General features: G+C 39.4%; 1 protein-coding gene across 8 annotated transcripts in view; it reads left to right on the top strand.

The window, feature by feature from the left end:
* COBL (cordon-bleu WH2 repeat protein) overlaps positions 1-22315 on the top strand; it is a 157912-nt gene that overhangs the window by 120167 nt on the left and 15430 nt on the right. For all 8 annotated transcript variants that reach the window (XM_059855529.1, XM_059855539.1, XM_059855521.1 and 5 more), the window contains one exon: positions 11492-11804. In XM_059855529.1, coding sequence (XP_059711512.1) covers positions 11492-11804 — 313 coding nt within the window. The remainder of the gene's footprint in view (positions 1-11491; positions 11805-22315) is intronic.

Below are 22315 nucleotides of genomic sequence, written 5' to 3'. Positions count from 1 at the left end.
AAGGTGAGTGGAAAGTTTTATAATACCATGCTGAAATTATGACTAACCAAGTGAATTAAGGTAATGTTGGAGCATTACTGTACAAACTGTACTGTACAAAGTGCAACAGTGGCCAGTCACACCTGCTAAAAATTTTTTCAAACACATTTCTTGGGTAATGGCTTTAGAAAAAAAAATTACCTGGTTCTTTGGAGATTAAAAGAGAGGGTGCCTTTTCTTTTTCTTAATACTCTTTGATTTTTTTAATTAGGGATAAGAACGGGAAAGAGAGAGGATAATAATGAATAAAAAGGGGAAAAATAGAAGGAGATTAAAATCCCAGGACCTTGAGGTTCTTGATTTTCAAAACCAAAAAGATTTGAGAATTTCTCCTTTCTTTTTTTCTTCTTTGTTTTCTTCTTTTCTTCCTCCAGACCACATCAAGTAAGCATTTCTTTTGAACTTTTGTATAAATGACTGAGTTCTCTGTTATATAAACCCCATCAAACTTGGGGTTGAAGTTTTGCTATTGTTTGTAGCATCCTTCTTTCAGTATCCCTGGTAGATAATAGAAAATAAGCTTTTACATGTAGATGAAGAAAGTTTCTGTGCTCTGTCCTTCTACCTCTTTATTAAACTTTTGTAACTGAACGTCAGGCTCTTATCCTTCCTGACTCATTCAGGAGAAGCTTGTAGCCACTTTAAACGTTACTGGAGGGTTTCATAGACAAGCTTAAAAACTACAATTGGGTGACCTTCTCAGCCTAATTTGAGGAGGAACTGATGCTGAAAAAAAAGAAACTCAAAGGCATTTCCAAATTTCCCCTTTTATGCTGATCCTATTTAAGCCCATTGACTCAGGTGAGAAATTCCCCAAACTAGCTTGCCTATTTTGAGCATATGCTCATAGCAAACCTTCAAATTGTAGAAATGGCCCTGCTCCAGCAAAGCACTTAAGCATGCTTAATCAGGTACCCCATTATACAGCATGCACATTATTATTGAATGAACTGTGTAAATGAAAGCCTTAAAATTCTTCACATGAATAAAAATGCAGACAAATTTTCCCTGTGGGGATTCATCCCATGCAGGAGATATCTGCAGCTTTGCATTTTAATCAGTGAACGGTCTGTTCCTGCTGCTGTTGAAGTCAGGGGCAGAACCTAACTGCTGCACTGGAAGCAGGATCTGATACTAACACCACGTAACATGAAAGGGGAAATTTTTTTCCAAGTGGGTGTTCAGATGATGACCCATTTCTTGCATCAGGCTATTGTTCACCAGAGATGGCACTGCCATTAACGTTTTACTATCCACAAATCAGTACAAAGCGTAACATCCAGTTACCGCTCTTGCATGTTTGCATTTCTTCAAGTTAATAGGGAAAGAGAGCCCCAGGGCAAAGCATGATTGATGAGATAATTGACTTCACACAAGGACTGTGGAAGAGCAGGCCAAATTCAGCTCTGACTTAAGTATTTCTATCTCTACTTATGTCTGAAATAATCCGATGTAGTCCATCTGCTGCCAAAGAGGAGTGGTGGCATGACAGCAGTGCTCTTCTGTGAGCACCTTGTTCTCTACTTGTCCAGTATTCCCCTTCTTACTAGGCTCCCAGGGAGAGCCTCAGTGTGCACTGCTGGAAGAGATAACTTCATGGATAGTGTGTGGGCATCATACTATCAAAAACCATAAAGTGGTTTGGATTGGAAAGGATCTTAAAGATCATCTATAGTCTAACACCACTGAATGGACAGGGATACATTCCATTAGACCAGGTTGCTCAAAGCCTGATCCAACCTGATTTGGAATGCTTCCAGGGATGGGGCATCCTTAACTTCTCTTGACAACCTGTTGCAATGTCAATAAGAAGAATTTCTTCACAATGTCTAATCTAAACCCACCCTCTTCCAGTTTAAAGTCATTCCCCCTTGTCCTATCACTACATGCCCTTGTGAAAAATCCCTCTCCAGCTCTCTTGGAAGGCCCCTCTTCAAAGATCTGAAGAATGCTATGGGGTCTCCCCAGAGCCTTCTCTGCTCCAGGCTGAACAAACCAGCTCTTTCAGCCTGTCTCCACTGGAGAGGTGCTCCAGCCCTCTGATACTCTTCATGACCCTCCTCTGGACTCATGACGCCCTCCCTGCTTTTGATTCTTGTCCTTTGCTGTTATTGCTTGTCTATGTCTGTGTCACTGAAAAAGAAGTCTCTCTCTTGCTATAATTCCATAGAACCAATTGCCCTGGTGGTCCTCTGCAGCATGTGTGTGCCTGTTTCCTGCTGGTTTCGATCCAGAGGTGCCTGGCAGTATTTTAGGTGGAGAGTGTGATTGGCATGCACTGTCCTGGCCTCACTGCTCTTGGTTTGCCCTCATCCCAGCACAGGAGTCTGGTCTTCAAATGGCCTAGGAAACATCCTTTGAAAATGGTACAATGCCCTTGCAGAGGGTACCACACAAGAACTTCAGGGAGATGCTATGTGTACTCCAACCCTTGGTTTTTTTCCCTGCAAGAATAATTTTTTCTTTACTGGGCAGTTTCAGAAGGCACACTGTTTTAGTGACAAGAAGTGTTCATGTACTCAAAGTAGTGTCTCACCAGCTTTATGCTTTTACTGACATATTTGGATGTCTTACAGCTCTGAGAAGTACAATAGCAGAGTAATTCAGTGTGTCTGTGCAGTAAAATGTGCTATAACGCAGAAAAAACCACAGTCTTCTAGGTTAAAATATTTCTGGGAAGATAACTGCTGAAGTAAACCACCAGCCCAAGTTTATTGAAAAGCCTCTTGGAGGCAGAAGCACGTTTTCCACAGATCAGGAGGTCCAAGAGGAGTCAGTTAATGTACATCAAAAGGGGTCAGAGTAGAGTTTTGTGTCTTTATACTACGGAGGTGTATGAAAATGTTTTCATATCTAAATTTGGAGCTAGCTGTGGAAAATCTGTGTAGGTATTTACATTGTTGGTGGTTTGGCTGAAATATGTTTTGGCCCATTAAATTGAGTCATTTTATGCCATTTTAATTGTAAGTTAGGTGGTTTGTTCACAAAATTTTCTCAGGGCTCTGTCTGACTCCAGATTATGCTAAGGTACTATCCTACAAAAAGAGAAAGAAATGTAAGGGAAAATGATGGATGCACTGATGGGGGAACTGGAGGGTTCTGCAAGAGTGATGAAATCCCATTTTGTTAATCATCACTCTAGCCTGTAGTTCACTATTAGCTTTTAGTATTAAGCAAAACCAGTATTTGTTGCCATTACTGCCAGTAAGTCTGCATTGATAGGAAGATTTTTTCCTCAGTTGTGCAGCAGCTCCCAGTAGAAGTGCTTCTGTGCCCAAGACAAGTATACTTTGTCCCCAAAATTAGAAGACAGCTGTTCAAAATTTTTTATTTATATGTAATACGTAATGGTTTCAGTAATAGATTATTACAGATTGACCTGATTCTCTTTCACCCTTCCTAACTTTTAATCACTTTTAATTAAGATATAAATACACAACTGGGAGTAGAGTTCTGGAAAGAGCTCTTAAATCTCGTGAGGGTGCCTGTAAATATGTGTATGTGTGCTTGGTTTAGGGCTGGGTTTTTGTGTCTCTTCTTTGCTGAGTTTCCTGGCAGCCAGTTGATGGGGAAGAAAAGGATAATTACAATGCAAAATTGTTCTATGTTTTTCTCCTGCGGATGATGCTATAAATATAAAATTGCAGTAGAGATTTTATGTAATTGTTAACAAACTAAGGAAGATAATTAATTGATGCAGAGTGCACAAGGGGAAAAAGATAAAAAGATAGTGAAGTTTAAAAAGAAAAGTTGGGCAAATAGCCTTTTTTTGGTGGTCTTAAAAATCACCTAATAAAATGTTGTTTTATTGCATAGGTACATGATCATTTCTGGTTTTAATCATTACAGTTCATATGCTTTTCAAGCAATTTTATAGAGTGTGTTCTCTAAGGTGGCTCATGAAAATCACCTTCACAGTCCATTTGTTTAGATGCTGCAGTGTGCCTGAGTGAAAGCCGACCACCTCTGAAAAGGATGCGGATTGCCCAAATCTATCACTTAAGACTAATAATTCCCTGCCAAACAGGGAAAGTTGGTTATTTCTTCACCAGGCTCACTATACTGGGCAGTCTCTGGTTTTAGATCTAGATTTTCCTGTCCTGCAAACACCCCCAAAGAGCCCTGTTATTTAACACAGCGTGTCGCCAGTGTTACACATGGTGATTTATGAAAGTGCAAGTTCGAAGTTATCTATAATTGCTCTTAAATATATTTCTTATCTTCCTCCTCTAACCTATATTGTCTGCTCGTTTGTAGTCTTTTTGAACTGCACAGATTAGGCACCCTGCCCCTCTCCTCACCTGAAGTAAGGGACCATCCAAAGCCCTGAAATCACCTTGTGAATCATTCTAGCTTGCTGTTAACCTCAGAAAGCGTACACCAGGAACTGTTGTGAAACTCTCCCCATCATACTTCATTGTGTATAAAAGGAAATGAACAACTCACACGACTGGTTCATTTTCTAAAATCTGTTCTTCCCAAAGCCAAGTGACAATGTTCTCCGGTTAATCAAGGAAAGATCTACTTTGACACACGATCCTCTTTCTGTCAAAGAGCATTTTACTCTTTGTGTCGCTTTTATGACATCTGATCCCTTTGAATAAGGAAGGCTAGTTACTGGCTATGATGTAGAGTTGTCAGAGAGTCCAAACAAGGCTTTTATAAAAGCAAGGAGCTAGTGGGTTCAAGAGGGTGCCAAAACAGAGAGGATGAAAAGCAGTTCAGCAATAGCAGCAGCATTCTAGGTCAAATGGGCTTTGCAGGGGTCAGAGAGTCTTTTTCAGTCACTGAAGAAAGGATTGTGGGAAAGAAATAGGAATAATAAAGTCCAATATGTTGATTTTCCCCTGTCTGAAAATCTGTGCTGCATTAGTTCAGAAATTTTTCTTTGCTTGTTTGGCAGGTGGTAAAAATAAGGGTCTGAAATGGGAGAGTGTAGCAGGCATTTACTTGCAGGGGTAGCTTCCTCTGAGACTTTCAAGAGCCAGCAGACATTTTAGGTTGTGTTGTTTTGAGAAAGAGGCTTCACGACCATTTTCAGTATATGTTTGAAAGGAAAAGCAAACATTAGTGCACAGATCTTTACAGCTGCTTGTACATGAAAAAAACAATGGAGGGACTGGAACACTCTTCACTTCTCGTTCCCTGGCTTGATCCTATCTTGTATTGCCTTTGGTGTAGGAAACTCCACTGCCAAAAAAGCTTTTGTGAAAGTTACAATACTTTTCTGTTGTGTTATCAACTAACAACAGACAATTTTAACCCCAAGGGAAGTGCTTAACTACCTCAAATCCATAAGGCAGGTTAAATGAGTCCACATTGCTTTTATTTTTCAACCATAGGAGAACAGACCTAGGTAGCTGAGTTAACTGTCATTAGTTTGGGACTGACTGTGGAAATGCTGAAGATTCACAGGGTGTAACTAATGACACTCCATTTGTACCTTTCTGATGATATGTCTGGTGAGACATGTCCTTTGTGAGTCTTTTAATTTTTGTTATTGGCTAGCATGTAAAGGAATGGATTTACTTTTGTTTGCAGGGTTTGCAGTGAGAATGACTTCAATTAAAGAGCATATTGGAAAACATGAGGATGGGGCATAAGACTAGGAAGGAGACTGAAAATACCTCATTATGTGAGACTGGAAGTCGCATGCAGGGCTGTGTGAGTCAGCAGCATGCCCTTGCAGCGATGAAGCACTAACCACAGGCTGGGTTGCACTAGCAAGAGCACAGCCAGCAGATCACAGGAAATGATTATTCCCCTTTACTTGGCTACCATGAAGCCACATGTGACTCCATTGTCCAAAAGTGAGTCCAGTTTGAGTTCTGTGTAACAAGATATTGACACACCAGAGCAGAGGCAACAGTCTGGCACAAAGCATCAAGGATGTGCATTAAGGTGCTGAGGCAACAGGGCATGCTCAGCTCTCCCCTGCAGAAGGGAAGGGTAAGGACAGTTTGAATACTGTCTTGCATCTAAAGGAAGAGGAAAGACTGAGACAGATTCTCCTCTGAGATTTGCTGCAAAAAGATAATAAGACTGCAACAGTGACAAGTTGCAGCTAGAATTTTTTTAGGCTGACATTAAAATAATGTCCTTAAGTGGGAGAAGCATTAGATGCAGCCCAGGGAATGATTCATTATTTTTTCCAGAGAGGCTGTTGGGTCTTCGTGCTTGGAGATTTTCAAAGCTAAGCTGTTCAAGGCCCTGAGCTACTTTGTTAAAGCTGGAAGATAGCCTTGCTTTGAAGAGGACATTGAACTAGGTGACCTCCAGAGGTTCTTTCCAAATGAAACTGTTCTGTGATTCTGTGACCTAAATAAACTAAGCCAACATTAAGCTGCTCTACATCCTCATTTTGGAGGAGGGCTAGAGCTGCAGAGCATGGTACCTCAGCTCAGTATTTCCTGGCCTCTTTTTGATTTTCTGCAAGGCAGTTCCAGAAGTTGGGAGAGGAGTGCTTTGGAACTGATCCTTTCCCCTGCTCCCCTAATGATATTGTTAAAGTATAACAGTGGTCATTTATTGTCTCTTTGTTTCTCTGATTTTTTTTATAAAAGAAGAAATTATGCATGCAGGTTCAAATAGGCTAAAATTAAAATTTTAATTATGATAGCGAGAAGACCACCCAGTCTGTGTACTGTTTTATCTGCTCATTGAGTGATCTTTAACACCTATCTCTATATACAGGTTTTTGATCCATGAGAAAAATGAGTAAAATGTAACAAGAACACACTGTACCTGTGTGAAAACCCTTAAGCTAATCCTGTGTTCTTCATTTTCATAATCTCTATAAATAATTGCCATAACAAATGTTATCTTTTCCTGTTCCTTCCATCAGCCTTCTTCCAAGCATATGAAAAAAAAATGCACAGTATTTTAATACTGCTCTTTTTTGATGGTCTCAACTTTTTACTGCCAGGACAAATAATTAGAACAGTGTTTCTTTCTCCAGATAGAAGTTTTAAGTACTGTCAGTGAAAGAATTATGTTATAATTTGGGGATCATCATAAGAATTAATATTCTTTAATATCATGAAGTTTGTGGTAATTTTTTACGACTTCATTATAATAGACCACTTGGACTACAGCAAAGCAATTTTAGTCCGTGAAAAGAAAGTTCTTTGGCAGTGGAACAAATGATGAAAGGAATTGTAAAACAATTACCAACATGTTAGCAAGAGTTAGATTAGTTGGAGAAACTCTGCATCTCTAAAATGATTGTGAAGTTCAGGTTACTCATCATGTAAAGGTGGAATCAACTGTTACATCTTATGTCTGTCCGTATTGAATGTAATAACAAAACATCAACAGTGCTGTAAAATCAGGTCACAACACTTCCTGATTTACACTCTGTGCCCATTGGATTCAGAAGAGGGGATGACTTGGGCTTTGGTGACTGATTTTGTAAGTCCATATGGGATAGACATCTTTTGAACACTTATGTCCAATTCTGATCTAATTCAATTTTGACAGTAGTTATTTTCATAGTAGTAATCAGAGTGAGTATTTTACCCATGGGAGTCTTCACATATTGAATTAAATCTTCATTTCTGAAAGTGCTGATTCACATTTTAACCAGGTGAGGTTTATCTGTCTCCCCATCATTGGCATTCTGGATGAGTAATGTGTACATATATGCAATATCAAACTGCACAAGTGCAGATATGACTCCTCTAAACTCAAAGTTCAGTGTTTTCCTAATTGCTTACAGGCTATTGAGATTAAAGCAACAAGATCTCTTTTGTGTTAAACAAGAAGCTCACATTCCTTACTCATGAGCTACTCTCCTCTTTCCCTCTTGGTGATCACGGGCAACATTTTTGCAAACAGACGTCCCAGTCCGTCCCCCTCTGCAAGAAAGCCTTTGTAACTTGTGGCTGACCTAATTGTGCAGCGACAGCCCTGCTGCTGCAAATCTGGGGAGATCCCTGCTACAGCACTCATGTGGGCTTAGCAGTGTCTGCAGCCTGAAGCAGGATATAGGTAAGCAGCAATGCAAGGCTTGGAAGGACTCTCCCCAGTTTGATGTGGGGGTGAGATGTCCCATGGAGATTTTAGAATAGCTTGGAGACCATGGACTGAGTTCTATGTGCTTTTCAGTACCACACCCCACCTGATGCCAGTGAATAGGGTTATGTTACTGAAAATTGTTAGATATTTGAAAACTCAGCCTTCGTACAGAAATCTTTCAAACACTCTGTTGTCTGTGGCAGTCGGAATTTGTGCTTTCAATTCTGAAGTACTTGCTGAATGCTCTTACTTAACCTGATATGTCTGCATGAGGTCCTTGGGATCAGAGCCTGAATTTGTCTAAGTGTTATGACAGAGGAAAGAGGAAAACATTGAGATTTTTTTTCTTTATTTGACCAACAAAAATCCTCAGTAGTGCCATCATTGTGGTCCCACTGTATTAGTGTGGGGTGGAGAAAAAAAATGTGAAAATTGCAAGAGAGGATCACATCTACTACTAAATGTTATCCTGTTCTCCTTGTAAAATCAGAAAGCTTTATAATGTATTTTCGCTCTCCTGAAGACAAGACCACTCAGTAATGTTGAGGTAGGCTTTCTTCATGTCATGTGTCATTACCCAATAATGCCCATCCCATCTTCAGTTTGCACCAGTGAAGACTTAATCAAGCATGTAGGAGGAAGAATAGTTCTTACTTAATCCATCCAAGAATGGCTCAAATTTGAAACGGGGGTGTTTTAGTGCTGCTCTTAGCTGAAACAAGGTTGTTAACATGACACAGAACCATCACAGTCATGTTTTATGTGTGTGCTTTCATGTTCAGACAAGTAGTAGTGGCAATCAAAATGGTTTGTCTCAGCCAGTATCTCTATTCAGTGCCATGTGTTAACTGTGTTAAAAATTTATTAATCTTCTTGGTGAAGATAAAAAATAGGGAAGCACTTTGTCAAACTGATAGGTTTGAAGAAAGGGGAACATTTTAGTTTTGCTTGAGCTTTGGGAATTTAATCATTGAGTAGAAAGACGTCTATTTGTATTTCCGTGCTTGAGGATAAAACTGCTGTTGAATGAAGGGTTCTTATTCTGGCCTGGGTGATTCAGCTGCCAAGATCCAGACATAACAGGGATCAGTTCACCTGTGAACTCTGATAACAAGAGATTGGTTTTCTTTTGTTTGTCAACATGTGAGGACAGTGGGTTGGAGTTGGGGATCCTGCAGCAGAGCAGGGAGACACTTGAGTGTTGTTATTACTGGAGTAGGCAAGTAGGGCTCTGTGACCAAAAGGATCTAAATCCTTGAGCAGAAAGATGCAGGAAATAGTTGCAGTCAGGCAAGAAGAGGATGAGGAAATGCAAGAGACAGCGAGTGAGGAAAAGGCTGCCCCCCTCATGTCAGGATCTGGGAGTAGGTACTTGGCTATAAATTGCTATGCCAGCTGTAGGGTGGAGGTCATTTATGGCATCCGTGTGACAATAGATTTGTCATGTATTACAGAGAGATCTCTTTGCATCAAGATATATATACTGCATTGTGCATTACTTAAAAATCTTCCTGTGTGCTTTCACTCTTCAACTTCCACTCTATAAATTGATTTCTCTGTTATACTACTTTGTCCTGGTTTTAACATATTGTAACTTTTACTAATGTTTGTTACTGGGCTTTTTTTTTTTTTTGTTTATCTAAAAGCCAAGAAGCCATATACTCATACCTGTTCGTTCACAGTGAGTTTTTGTGGGGTTTTATTATTTGATGTTCAATGTCAAACTATTCATATTTATCCTTCATGTTGGTGTTGTCCTAACTGTAGTTCTATGGCTAGTATACTCAAATCCATTCAGTGGCACATTCTTTGTTCTTGTAATTACCATTTTAAAATGGAATAATCTCTGAGACTATATCCAGAATCTAGAACTAATGTTACAGAAAATAAGGTCAAAGAAATCAAGTAACATTGCTTCCAAAGTTGCAATAGAGTCTTTGGATCATCTTCCATCATTAATATCAATTCTTGACAGCACTTAAAACTTTAATCATGATTTGTAACCCCCTGAATTTTATTGCTTCTTCTGTCGGAAATCAATTTCAGTGCTTAATGGCATCTTGTAACCTCAGTCAAGGAGAATGTTGTCTTGATTTTTATTCTGGTTTTACTCCAAGCTTCACTGCTAAGCTATACCCTGACAAAATTATTTCATTGACGTTCTGTGATAAAGTTGTTTTCAGTTCTCTGACTTGAAAAAAATACTTTTGTGTATACAACAGAATTCAGAAGTATTTCTCTCTGTTGATCATTTTTGTTGAGCTATAGCTTCACATATTCTCCAAAAAGTTGTTAATTCCAAGCCTAAAATACAGTGAAGTTTATGTTTAATCTTAGTCACACTTGCAGACCTTGGACTTCTCATGTAATTAACGTCCACCACAAGTGTCTGGAAGATCAGACCGTAAACTGTTGTTTAATCTTCCTGTTGCTTACTGAGGTTCAAGAAGAGAATGGAGCACACTTATAATTCCAAATTAAACATTAAGATTAGTCTTTATTGATTCCTTTTGATCAGGAGAAGTGTGTTTGGGCTTGATTCTGTTTCGTCACTCAGTAATTTCAGTCACTGAAATTATTGACCTGGTTGGGAGCTCTCCTTTAGTGGCATAATTGCAGGATGAAATTGAGTACATTTCTTAATAGGAATTGGAATTGTGTTTTTTATCAAAAAACACAAAAAGGGGTAGCTCATAGAAAGCAAACTAAAACAGGGTACAAGAAATTTCACTGTATCGAATCTCCTCTCAAAATTTGCAGCTTTTAATAGAATTAAACATGCAAAGGGCATATCCCTTGATCTCCTGTATAAATAACTAAACATTGGAAAAGTTTATATTTTACTTTACATATTTTATATGTCTACTTTTCTGTACACTAATTAGGAGATTTTGTGTGCTTTGAAAAATAGAAAAATTGAAGGGTGATAAAATCAGTGACACCCACTGGGCCAGCAGTAGGTCTAGTTTACCAATTAAATGTCCTGACTGGGAAATGCTGCCCATTTTTACCTGTACACAGACTTCTTATTGGAAATGTTATCTGTTTGGCATAGAAGAGAAGAGAAATAATGAGATTATGTCGCCATAAAGAGTAACAGGAGAGATTTCTTGAACCATGTTTTTTAAACTTCAGTCTAATTCCTCAAGAAACTGTCCCTGGAAAGTTGTTTCTTCGGAGAATTAAGGAAACTGATTTGCTTTGGAAGTTATAAGTCCCAAACCCCAGAGGACCAGCATAGCAAACCACATCTCTAAAAGCAAAGGGCATAATTTTTGTCACTTTTCAAATAATCTTTATCTTATATACAAATACTGAGCACCCTCCCTCACATTTCTAATGCATTTCATGTGGGTTTTTCCAATTACAAAGGGACAGCTCTCTGATTTGTGTACTGATGACTTCCAGCTAACTTTCCTTGCTGTATTTCATTTAGAGAGCCCGCTGTCTGCACATGATAATGTTTCTGTAGTGGATGACACGGCTCTGGAGCTATCGGAGGTGGAAGAAACGGCGTCAGAAAGCAGCTGCTTTGCATCAGAGGACACCACGGAGGACTCGGGCGTTGTGAGCTCCCCGTCTGACATTGTGTCTCTGGAGTCACAAAATGACAGTATGAAGCTGAGAGACATCAAGCTGGTCAATGGCTACACGGACCCGGCTGAGGCAGGTGCAGTGTGTGGCACAGGGATGAGCCCCGTGCAGAGCGCTCCTTGCCACAGCGTGGGACCCGACCGCGCTGCACTGAGGTAAACAGCTACTTGCCACCAGCGCTTGTCCTCCTGGTAGGGACTCATTTAAGAAAACCAACTTATACTTTCTTCTGCTCTTTCATAAACCAGTACCAATGCCAAGTGACTCCTCCCAGTGAAAAGCTCACTGCCAAATCCCCTCGAGCAACATACTTGTAGCAACAGGCAAAGGTCACTTCTCTGTTTGAACTTGCAGTTACATTTCTTGCAAAAGACCGCTGCCCTCCAGAGTTGATTTCTTCAAGGAATATGAAATAATTCTGTTACAGTTTGTTTTATTTTGTACTTCTTATAGCGCCTGAAGTTTTTAAAAAACGTTACCATATATTGATCCAGAAAAATTACATGCAGGTCATATAATGGAAAATTCAAGCCACTGAGAGCCAGGTGGAAAAGGACTGTGTGCAGTGAACTTTGGAGATTGGTTCGGAAATGTTTGCATGCATATATATAAATATATATACACACATATATATATTTTTATATATATATACACACATATTTTTTTTATATATATTTATATGTATATATATATATATCTGTTCACCTAATGCTAACCTCCACTGATGTTATGCTTTGGGGTGGGGGTCTCTTCAACATATTTCTTTTTCTTTTCCCTTTTTTTTTTTTTTTTTAATTTTACCATAAACAAACATTTTTCTGCAGTTTTTGCAAGAAAATACGAGAACCTGGAGTTTAACTAGAAACTGCCTTCAAGCACAAATGACTCTGACACTGTTTATTTGCCAAAACTCACATAGTTGGTGGCAGAGCTGCAAAGGGAACCCAAAATTTATAGGACTTTGCAAATACAAGCTGGCCAAATAGGAAGCTGTGCCTCCATCAAGGAGGGTGGCCTGGTAATACTGACAGGGATCCGCTCTGTGTGATGCTGCAGAGTCATGGGACAGGGGCCAGAAATTCCTCTGAATTCTCAGTTGACACAAAGTCTGTGCTTTCTGGTCTCTCTCCATTCAGCTGCTAATCTGTACCCTCTTCATAAAAGCATGTATCATGACCTAGTTATTTCCATCCACACATTTCTGAGTGAGAACTTCATCTTGGATCATGCAGTGGGTGATAACGTAGGGATAAATTAGCCCAAAGTCAGTATTTAACCTACTGGAATTATCCTGGGGTTTTTATTTATCCATCAGTATCAATGGGGACAAGGTCAAGCCTCACTTAGATACTTGTTCCAGAATACATTATCCCTGTGATTTTTCCTTTTGCAGTGTCTTAGGTCCTGATGCAGTTTCTATTGGAAGGATTAGATAGGCTGGTATAGTAACTGCAATTAACATTCCAGACCTGATCCAAAAAAGCAACCCATTAATTTCCGTAGTCTTAGATTGGTCCTTTTGAGGTAAATAGGCTATCCCAACTTTCTTCAAAATGCAGGATCTAAAGTGGTTTGAAAAACACACGTGCATGTTCAGTGGGGGAGGAGGAAGTTAGCATTTTGTTGACCAAAGACATCAAAGCAAAGCCCTGTGATAACAATACTAATCAGCTACAATTTGGGGGGAACTTTTTCTGGTTTTTTAATCAAATGAAGGATTGTGACACACTCCCTCTTGAAAGTCAGTATTCCTTCCATCTTTCACCTCAGCCAAAGATACATAATCTGTCCATGACATTTAGAATTGCCCTTGCCCCACAAGCCCACATAATTTTTACTGTTTGGAAAGAGTGGACAGAGAAGCTGTCCATCAGGACTTGGGTCCAAGGGTCCTGCTGAGCCAAAGGAGTGGAAACTGGAAGTATGGTGTGATGCACTGCCCATTGCAGTCAGGAAGGTGCTGAGAGGCCAGTGCTGCAGTGTCCTGTCTTGGGCCCCCAGTTCAAGAGAGAGACTGGAAAACTTCAGAGGGTCCAGTGGAGGGCCTCTGAGGGGGCTGGGACCCTGGAGGACTCGAGGTGTGAGGGGAATGGTTGCTCACAGTGGGAAAGCAATGCTGGTAAGGAGGGACCTGGTTGCAGTCTTTCCCTAACAAAAGGAAGACTATCAGGGTTCTCAGGCATGCAGTGTGAAAGGACAGGAAGCAACTGTCACCAGCTTCTCCAAAAGAAAAAAAAATTAAATATGAGGGAATTCCTCAAAATGGGAATGGTTAAGCAGTGGAAGAGGTTCCCCAGAGAAGTTGAGGAATCTCCATGTCTGGAGATTCTCAGAAATCAGCCAGGTGAAGCCTTGGGCAGCCTGTTCTGGCTTTGAAGTTAGCCCTGCTTGGAGCAGGAGATTGGGCTAGGCTTCCAACTTGCTTTTTTTTTTTTTTTTCCCCTGTGATTTTACAATGCTAAATAGTCTCTATTTATCTAATATGTCTGTAGTTTAAAAACAGAGGTTTGGGACTGAAATAGGTTGTTGTTGTTTGGGGCATGCAGTTTTTTTTCATAAATACTATTTATTTTTTTGGTTCTGAGACACCAAAATTACTCCAGATCAGCTTAGCAATATAGCAAAAACTTAACATTTGTGATGTGTTTTAATCTTGTGCCAGCAACCACTTAGACTGACACAACAGTGATGCTGAGAGTAATATCCTTTAAAATATTATGCTTGGAATGTGCCAGTAATATTTGAAGGTAAAACCAATTCCACTCATAACATATCTTTGTAAACAAAGCAGCTTTGAAAATTGTGCTCCTCTAAATCCTTTTGAGGTCAAGCTGCTAAGTTTTTAAAAGCCACTTCCTAAGTGTAGACGAAAGGGAAAAAGGTATTTTTTTTAGAACTATTTGCATGAAATTCTTGTTTTAATCAGATATAAATCTTTTCTTAGTACAATTTTGAGTACAGACAAATTTGGAGAACATCAATTTCCATTTTTACTGTCAGAATTGCCACCCCACTAGTAAAATGTGTTGGGAACTCAGAAATTCTACATAGCTCTTGATGAATGGGCTACTTTCAGGACCAAACCAGCCTCATGAATCCCCAGACAAGTCAAAATGCACTTCATGTGAACAACAGATACCAAGCTATACAGAGTTTTAAGTACATTTCATAAGCTACAAAATATAAAGGAAAATTTTACACAGAGTTTACTCATTCCTTTCTATCTTCTACTTTGTACACTGGTGATCTAAACTTAATACTAAAAGGAAGATAAGAACTAAGAAATTGCAACAATGTGTTGCTACTGAAACGTAGTAGGGGTTAGCAGTAGTGAGACTGAGTTCTCCTTGAGTCTGAGCTCTACTGAAGCCAAAAATTTTATTTAGTGACTAATTTGGCTAAGGCTTGGGAAAAAAATGTTAATAAGAATAATGGAAACATTTAGTTGCCATTTTATATTGTAAACCTGACTAAAAATTGGGCTTTTCAACCAGTGAAATAAATTCTGAAGTATTAATAGTGCTATGTGCTAAAATAGTTTTGTACTCTGGTAGATGGTGAAAAGTACCCTTAAAGTGGAAGCAAATTATATTTAGAGTGTGAAGGGCTGTAAAAAATGTCCAGGTAGTATTTTGCCCATCCATTGTGAAGTACTGAAATGAAGAGCAGAATCAAGTCCACAGTTCTCATAGAGGTTTGCTCCAAAGAGTTGGCCTGTGCTCCAGGAGATCAAGAATATTTTGCTATGAGGCTTCTTCCAATTAGTTATATTTTTTGCTTTAAATTAATTTTTGTTAGGGTTTCTGGGGTTGTTTACTGGATGTTCTAGGTGGTCTCTGTATGGCTGTAATATTTGATAGCATTAGAACATCACAGCAGGGTTTTCATCTGCTGCTGAAGTTGAGGAAACTTGTGAGCATTTAAGGGTACAGTCTCTGACAAGGGATGTGTTTGTTTGCACATAGCAGGGTAAGATTGTGGCCAGGTCAGAAATTACACCAACCACAGGCTTTGCACAAACAAATATAACAGCACAGCTGAGCTCTAATCTGCTTCAGTTCCCAGAGCACAGAAACAGAAATCTCTAAAAGTACATGGATTCCAGGATTTCCAAGTTGGGGTCTTTCCTCTATGGTTTTAATTTTCTGTTCATGGTAGCAACTTGAAAATGCACTCCTTTTTGTTTGGTTAGGTTTGGGGATTCTTGTTCAAGCAGTCGTAATCCAAATATACATACTAATTAGCAATTAGAATATCAAAACAAATGTCAAAACAGTCTAGTCCTTACTCTTAGCTCTGCCTCTAACCTCTTAAACCATCTTGGTCTCTCTGCCTGTGAGATCCCCTTCTGACACTGACTGGTTTTTTACAGCAAAAACCATAACACAGCTATCATATCTCACGATACATTTGTACAGTGCCTGGTGCAGCAGAATCCAGACCTCAGCTGGAGGTGCCACGGGCTAAACCCGTATAAATAATTGACTACATGCAACGTTTGCTTGTGAATGTTTTAATATTAACTGCTGAGTCTGAACGTTGTACTACATAGTTCTCTTTATTCATACCCTTTCTTACGGTTGATGTCTTTGTGTTATGTATCTGTTCACCAAATTTTAATATATAGTGTTAAATGAGTAACAAGAAAACCACAGAGAAGCTGAAATGTTGCTTATGTAGCAGTAAGTACATCTCATGATCTCACAGTGTTGCAACCCTGTCCTCCCATACCCCCTCTTTTCCCATCCCATGTGTGGTGTCATCACGCAAGCTCCTAGGGGCAGGGATCAGACAATTTTACACGCCTATAAAGCATCATACACACCTACTGTCTGGAGCTTTATAAATAATTATACATTAAAAATTATGTTAAAATAATATTATTAGGGATGCTAGGTCATGTGCTCAAAGTTAGGTAACTTCAATATTAAGGCTCTGTGTGTAATCTTAGATTCTCCTCTTTTAACATCAATTCCCCCTTTTGTACAGTATGATAATGTCTCTGGTTACAGGGATGGGACTCAATTTTATTTTCTTTCTAAGTTTCAGCACTCAATTAAAAAGACAGATATACCACTGTTCACTCAGTTCAAATTCTCTTCTGGAATTCATTAATTACTGCTTAATTTCCTTTGGCTCTCTTTATGTTACTCATTGCACTGGTATTCACATGCTATGCAGACTTTAATTCATTTCTCTGCACAGTGCTCATGTGATATGAGGAGGTGGCATTTTCCTGTTTTAGGGAAGGTAAGCTGATGGGCAGAGAGTCAAGGCAGAGTAGTGAACAGATAGACCATGCCAGGACCACTGTTTTTTTACAGGGCTGAGTATTAAATAGAATTTCATGTATCAGAATGCAGCTCGCCTTTTCCTGCAGGCTCTGTTCTTGGAAGACATTTAAACGTTTTGCTTGAGATAAGATAATAGTATGATTATGGGCATGATATGAGTTGTCATATAGACTGTCACCTCACAGAGGTATGTAGTTTCTCAACTTTAAAAGCAACTGAAATCAGTGTTTTAAAGGGGGTCACTCCTAAGAGTGGTTCTGCTGTCCTGTCTCAGAGAAGGAAAAGTGCTTTAAAATACCAGACTTTTTTTTATTCTGAAAATATTTTAAATGTATTGTAATGTTTTAAAAAAATATTTTAAAATGTGAAGGAAATTTTGGAGTTATAAAGGTATAAATAAATACAGGCTTGTGTGTGGCAAAAAGACAAAATAACTCCTAAAAGTCTGAAAGGGATTTTCCCCTCCCTTGAGTGTCTGCTTCAGTAGCCATGAGAGAGGAATATTTTTTCACGTACAGCTAGTAGAGGACATAGGGTGGGGGTGGGGGAACCCTCCAGAGATCAGTTCCTGCTGTGGGTCTGGACAGAGATAATCCCGTTTCCTCCCTTTCTCTTGGAAAAATTTGTTACCTTTGGCTCTGGTCAGAGTAGCTGAAGCTGCTGGGAGGACAGTCCTCTTAGTTAGCAACCTGAGAAGTACTTGCTGTTTGCTACTAAACTGTTTGGGTTTTGGTGAGTTAGTTTAAAACAAAAGCTTGAAACGATAGGGGTGGGTGAACCTGTTCTGCTTAATTTTCAGTCCATTCACATTCAAATGTTGCAGGGTTTTGTGTTCCACTTGGGAAGGACAGGACAGAAGGAGAAGTCAGTAGCTGGAGAGAATTCAGCGTGGAAGCTGGTCAGAAAAAATAAAAATAGTGAGTGGCAGAAGGCAGGAAGGGAAGAGAAAAACTGCAGTGAAAAATAGCAGTGTATGTATGTATTTTACATACCTCTGTGAGCAAACACATTCCGTATAATTACTTGTAACTGTCTCTGAGAAACAGGAGAAAGTTTAGTTCTGTTATTTCTCTCTAGGATAGGTTTTGTTTTAACTGGGTAGGCCTGTTTTACTTTTTTGAAAATAGTTTCAATGAGTAGGAAAGTAGAGAAAGGGTTAAAGTGACAGGGAGAACCTCAGGGAAGAAAAATTATTTAATTAAGACCCAGATGTCTGACAGATTTGCAAGCCTCTGCTTCTTACATAGTTTTCCTTCCTTATCTCTGGCTTTCCCTTTCCCCTTGTTCCAGAAAACTCTTCAAATTTGGAAACTTTTGTGCACTTTTTTGCTGGCAGATCTTCATGGAGGAAAGATATGATGGATATTATGGTTAAGTAATAGATACTCACAGTCATTCTAGGGCAAGAATACTGATTAGCCTTTCTGTTAAACTCGTCCACTGGAAAAATACTGTATGCTTTGGAGCTGTAGAATATTTTAAATATTATAAAGCAGCTTGGGTTGCTAAAGGCCTGGTGTTGGCTTACAGGAGAGGAAGGCTCTGGTCCTTTTCTGGTTTTATTTTTCTGTGTAAATCAAGAGAAGTTATTTGACTGTACAATCTTTTAACTTGCAATATTACATTATGCAGGTGATGTGACTGTATAAAGATCTAAATCATGCTAGTCCCCTTTCCTGACTATTCCTGGCATTCTGTCTGCCTACTGGCTTTCCTGTGGAGAAGCTGTTGCCAGAGGAGGGGGAGTGGGGTGCATCCGCATTATAGCAACTACAAGCTGCTGCTTATGCAGCAGGACCTGGAACTGACATATGTTGGGTACTCTGGAAGCTTAAATCACCCTGGTATGTACCACATTAGAGATTGCTAGCATTAGAACACAAAATGATACAGTGTAAAGCATACTCGTTTGCTTTCTGTTTAGATTCTTGACCAGTAACTGTGGAGGAAAATTGTAGAAGGACCATAAACCCAGCTGCCTTTGAAAAATTTCTTCATTTTCCTTCTCGCCTCTATTTTCAAATTCTTATTGTTAATTGGGTGGCAGCATATCTGAAGACGCTACTGGACCTGTGTATTACAGGACTGAAAAATAGTTAAATTCAATCTTTGATGACTTTCATTCAGCACAGATATAAAAGCAGTGAAAGACCTTTGTTTGATGTAGTCCCACAGAACTAGAAACAGAACACAAACTAAAAATGGAAAGGAAGTGATACCTGTACCTTGCTCTCAAAAATATGTGCAGCTTTTTTTTTTTATTGCGTATCTAAGAACTTAAAAAAGAAGGGTATCTGGTATTCAACAGAATATGACCATGTTATTTTTCCCTTTCCTAGTTGCCTGCCAATTTCAGAAATCTTGCATCAAACACAAGTGATGACTTTGCTATCTAACCAGTCCTGAATTGTTCAGTCTACAACTTTTGAATTTTAACAGTCTTTGGTTAAAAATTCATTCTCAAGCTCACTGGAGGCAGTGGAAACAGAAAATATCACTGGTCAGGTCATTACTAGAGTCAAGTTAGGTGACTAGACTGTCCAGCCCTTATTCTAGCTGCTCTCCTGCTGCAGTTATATTACTTCCTTGAATAGAAATGAAAAAAAGTTACCTAGCCTAAGAAATACAAAGAACGGAGAAATGGTCTCTAAGATTGTGGAAACCATTGGTTTATCCAGAAAACAGTTACCTCCACTTTTGAAGAGTACTTTGCAACATCACTCGGAAAAATGAGTATATAAAAACCCTGAGTTTACTTAATGCTGTCTTTCTGGACTGATTAAATAGCAAATTGTTTTCTAAAAGCTTCAGCCATGCTTCCTACAACTTGAAATCCTTCAGCATCAGTCTCTTCTTTAACACTGACTTTTATATATACATGTTGTAACCATGGAATACCGCATGTACAGAAGGTAGAAGCATTTCCCTTTGCAGCATTCGTGTAAGAGGTGAATATCATGGATTCATTTTAAAGAGGACAAATTTGGATACATAAAGATGAGTTAATGTAATTCCCCAGTACCAGACTGGGATGGTTGTCCGAGCTGGGAAGGGAGCCTGAATGTTCCAAAGCCCGGTCTTTGGAACTGGTGTAACCATGTCAGTTTTCCATGTAGGTCAGTCCCTCTTAGCTGCCCAAGGCTCATGTGAGAAGCTGAATGCTCTCAGTGTACCTCACAGTTGTCACTACATCCCTGCATGTCCTGCTGCCCAGTGTGCCTGTATGGATTTGACTGCTTTGCAATGGCTCTGTCCTCCCACCCCACCTAGTAACAGGTTCAAGGGAGCCATGTTCTCAAGTCTTTCAGTATAGCAAATACTGTGCAAAATGAGTGAGATTGCAAGTCACATTCACTTAACCTGAGATATGTCTGCTACTAGGCTTCTTCTTACCTGCTGCCATTCAGGTAGGATGCAAGTTTCCCTGTCTTCCACATCAAGTCTGAGAGCCCCAGACAGATGTCTTGAATATCCTACAGCATTTAAATGGCACCAAGTATCTGTATTTGGATAATTGCATGTCTTCCTCCCTCCCTTCTCTGCAGTTTACATAGGTCTGTGTTGTCTTTAAGCAGCTGTGGTGGGAGGTGTGGTCTCTATCTCTGGTGCCATAGGTGAGGCTCACCAGACCTCCCAAGAAGTGCTCAGAGATACTTGGGTCAGATTTATCATTTACATTGGACCCACAGGTAAACCTGCTTTGACTATAACAAAATGGCAGCTTTTCTCATTGCAAATCCCTTGTCTTACCAGCAGTCTGGGTTTATTTTTAAGCAGCATTTCCACCTAGTTTTATCAGAGAAATTTCTCTCCTTCTTAGAATGTTAACCTCCTCATAAATGTATGTCTCTCATGGCACTAATTTGGTAAAATGCTGCCGTAAGTTTCATTTTGTCTCCAACTGCGCAAATGACTGCCAAGGAGTAATTAGGCGTTGTAGCCTGAGCTCAGTGGAACATTAAATGCTGTAGTTTAGCAGTCACTTTGCTTCGTTCTGTGCTCTTGCACAAATCTCTGCTAATCTGCATAAGTAATATGTGCGCAGGCTTCCAGGAACCGTGCACATTTGCCATTTCGAGCTTGGGCTAAATGCTCACCAGTGCTGTATTTTTAGCACCTCATATTTTAACCAGGAAGGCAGCGTAAAGGTTATCAAGTTCTTCCCTAAGTCAAAAAAAAAAAAAAAAAAAGCATGGATGAGAAAATGCCACTGGTAATGTTTAGCCAGAATGTAAAACATGATATCGAAATAAGTCATATTTTTCTTGGCTTCTGGCCAGAACAGCTGTCAACAAAATAAAAGTGTAGAAGGGAAGAAGGCTATGGAAAAAAAAAAATTTGAAGCCCTTTTGTTTTCCTTTTCCTGTGAGAAAAAGTCTTCTTAGGCATATTTGTAAGTCATGTGAGCTACTGGAAACTACCAGACCTTCACCTCACAAAACACATAGCCCATTCTAAATTCCCAGTGGTAAGAATTTTCAGAAAAGCCCTTGCGATTAATCTATACCTTCTGGCTTGCTTTGTAGGTGAGTTTGGAGATGCATTGAACAGTAGCTCTTCTAGAGATTTAGAAATGCAAAAGAAAATACCTGCTTTTTCTGAAGCTCCCTCTGTAGCAGCAAATAAGAATCAGTTCATTTTCAATGCATTGTTCTCTTTCCTTCAGAAAAATGCTGTGAATTGGATAATATTATCTCAGTTGTCTAAGTAAAGAGATTGAAGCAGAAATTGAGAGACAAATTATGTATAGTCACTGCATAAGTGCTCAGAGGATTACGAGAGAGACCACTGCTGACTGTTGTGCCCAGCAAGGAGAGCATCATTTTGCTATGAAAATTGAAAGATTCCCACTGATAGACATGAGAAAAGAGCTGGTCGGTGCAGTGCAATGGACCTATGCTCCATGTTTGAAGCCCAGGAATGCTTGTTCCCTTCTCAAATATGTTTTTCTAGACAAATTTCCCATAAAATTCTCAAGCCGATTTTTTCCTGTAGAGATTCCTGTAGACCATGGACAACCTTAGTAATACAGATTTTGGCTGCATTGTAGAAGAGTCAGGCATTAGACAGGAAAATATGATCAGGTAGCAAAAGAGTGGTGAGCTGACATAGTTTTCATGAAATTAGGTCTCGCGAGTTTACAGATTTTTCTTGCAAGGCTTTGGAAACAACTTCTCCACAGTCGGTCTGAGAAGGAGTCTCAGTGTGTCGCTTGCCTCCGGTTGTGTGCAACAATTCTGCAAGACCAGCTTTGTAAAGAAGAAAGTGGTATTTGCTTTCCATGATGGATAGACTTGTTGCTTAGCTGGTGCACAGTTTGAATGGTTCTCCCATTGTAAATGCTCTGAGTTTGCAAATAAATTGTTTTGAAA

The sequence above is a fragment of the Haemorhous mexicanus genome, chromosome 1, assembly GCF_027477595.1.
Source record: "Haemorhous mexicanus isolate bHaeMex1 chromosome 1, bHaeMex1.pri, whole genome shotgun sequence".
In the NCBI taxonomy this organism is placed as follows: domain Eukaryota; kingdom Metazoa; phylum Chordata; class Aves; order Passeriformes; family Fringillidae; genus Haemorhous; species Haemorhous mexicanus.
The sequence above is the reverse complement of the archived record's forward strand: the minus strand, read 5'-3'. Positions and strand labels throughout refer to the sequence as shown.